We start from the raw sequence: 1,958 nt of genomic DNA, 5'->3' as shown, positions 1-1,958 counted from the left end.
TGAGCTGCAGGATTTCTAGGTGCCTCAGATGCTTGAAGCTATTAACCTTAATGACTTGGATCTGGTTCTCATGGAGATTGAGTAACCGGGTGTTGGTGGAGATGCCGTCAGGCACGTCTCTCAGATTTTTTCGTACACAAATCACTTTACTGAACTGGTTGCTGCAGGAGCAGACAGAAGGGCAAGTTTGAGCCCTCACTAGACCAGCCACCACAAGAAGCTGAAGAGCCAACAGCACCACAAGCAGGGGGTCAAATAGGGCCCTGTTAAACCTAGGACCTATCATTATCTGCTGTGGATGTAAGGTCATCTTGTTCAACATTCATAATTTATTTGGTGTTGGTCCTTCTGGAGTTTGAACAGCCTGAAAGAAAGAAAGAAGGGAGAAGGAGAACATTAAATTAATCTCAAATATCTAAGTGTGCTCTCTAAACAAAGACTTCTCAAGTCCTTTTGGTCAACTCTACCAACTTCTTGAAACTCTGTAGCAAGAATAGCTATAGAAATTTTAATATTTTGTTTCCTGTACAGCTATGTATATCAGCTGTATATCACTAGCCTTTCCTGCTCATCCCAAGGTATAACACATGTAGCTGGATGGCAGATAACAAGTTCAACCACCACGGATACCTAAAAGAAATGTTCTAACTCAGGGGGAGAGTTGAAAGAAGTGACAAGGGCCTCAAAAGGCAAAAATGAGTAAGATAAGAATCATCAGAATATTCACGGTGTTAACCTTCTTGACACATTATAAAACAAGACAACAGATAATGTTTTCTGTGAGTGAAAATCTTTGTCTATACAAATGTGATTCCTGCATCAGAGTTGAACTAGAAGTAAAGCCTTTAATACAGAATGTAGCAGGTCATGTAAATGTCAGGGCAAGATCTTGCCTATTTCAAATAAAAAAAAAATAAATACAAAAGCAACATGCTGAGCATCAGTTCTTCCCTACCGTTAAACAGCATCATCCAATTTCATGATATTTCCTCCTCAATTCTTTTGTTTGGCACCAGCAGCAGAGAAACACTCATCAGTAAATGTATGTTGAACACAGAAATAAGAATAGCCATTTAAATGCTGAAAAATATCTCTGTAGCTTCAGGGTTGGCAGTTTCATTGGCACCTCTAACAAAATCCTACAGATCTTACTGTAAGGGGAAAAAAGACCTTTGCACTACAAATGATCATTACCATTTTAAGAATTTCAGTACTGATTCATTTGTGGTAGTTCTTAAAGCCCCCAGCCCTCAGTTCATTTCCAATCTGCTGCTCAGTGCAAGGTCCCTCTCTTGTAGAGATTAATGACATTTCCTATAAATCAGCCAAAAGTGAAGTCTTATAAATTACAGCAAGCTTAAAGCATATTTATAACCTAGAGTACCCAGATGCATAATATATGTGTTCAGTAAAACAAAATACTATCAGGCAACGGTTTTCTACTCCAGGCTCCGACTTGTTTCATTTCAAGTAAGAAAAGCTATCTTTCTTTAAAAAAAATACAGGAAAAAAATACATTAGCTTGCATCTCACAGCAATTCATTTAACGAAAGACTTTTTTTCTAATTACATATTCAGACAATGTGTTTTTGAAAATTCATTTCTGCATTTTTTAAAAACTTGTTATAATGGTTCAGAGCTAGCAAGTCTTCTCATCTCACTTTTAATAATTTACTGCAGAGAAAGCCAGTATAATGACTAAAAACCTGTGAATGGGAATTAGAAAGTCTGGGCTGTATCTGTTTGTTTGATCTGCTCTGTAAGTGCTATTTATAAAACATCATTCTTGTTATGAAAGATTCATGCAACTAATGTGTTTTGCAACCTTGAGCAAGTCACTCATCTTCCCTCTCTGTGGCTTATGCTTCTGTCATATGACTCTGGAGAACCCTGTGGCTGTAGCGCTAGATGTTACTCCTTGCACCCCTCCATCCCTTCCCTCTGCAGCAACTGTACTT

General features: G+C 38.0%; 1 protein-coding gene across 1 annotated transcript in view; it reads right to left on the bottom strand.

Moving 5' to 3' along the window:
- The window catches only part of LOC104168635 (leucine-rich repeat-containing protein 4C-like), a 2,422-nt gene extending 2,100 nt beyond the window's left edge, over positions 1 to 322 (bottom strand). Inside the window, 1 exon segment of the mRNA XM_009709291.1 lies at positions 2 to 322. Coding sequence (XP_009707593.1) covers positions 2 to 322 — 321 coding nt within the window.
- Positions 323 to 1,958: the final 1,636 nt, after the last annotated feature.

Source organism: Cariama cristata, unplaced genomic scaffold (genome assembly GCF_000690535.1).
Source record: "Cariama cristata isolate BGI_N322 unplaced genomic scaffold, ASM69053v1 scaffold3201, whole genome shotgun sequence".
In the NCBI taxonomy this organism is placed as follows: Eukaryota; Metazoa; Chordata; class Aves; order Cariamiformes; family Cariamidae; genus Cariama; species Cariama cristata.
This window is presented reverse-complemented; position numbering and strand designations above follow the sequence as displayed.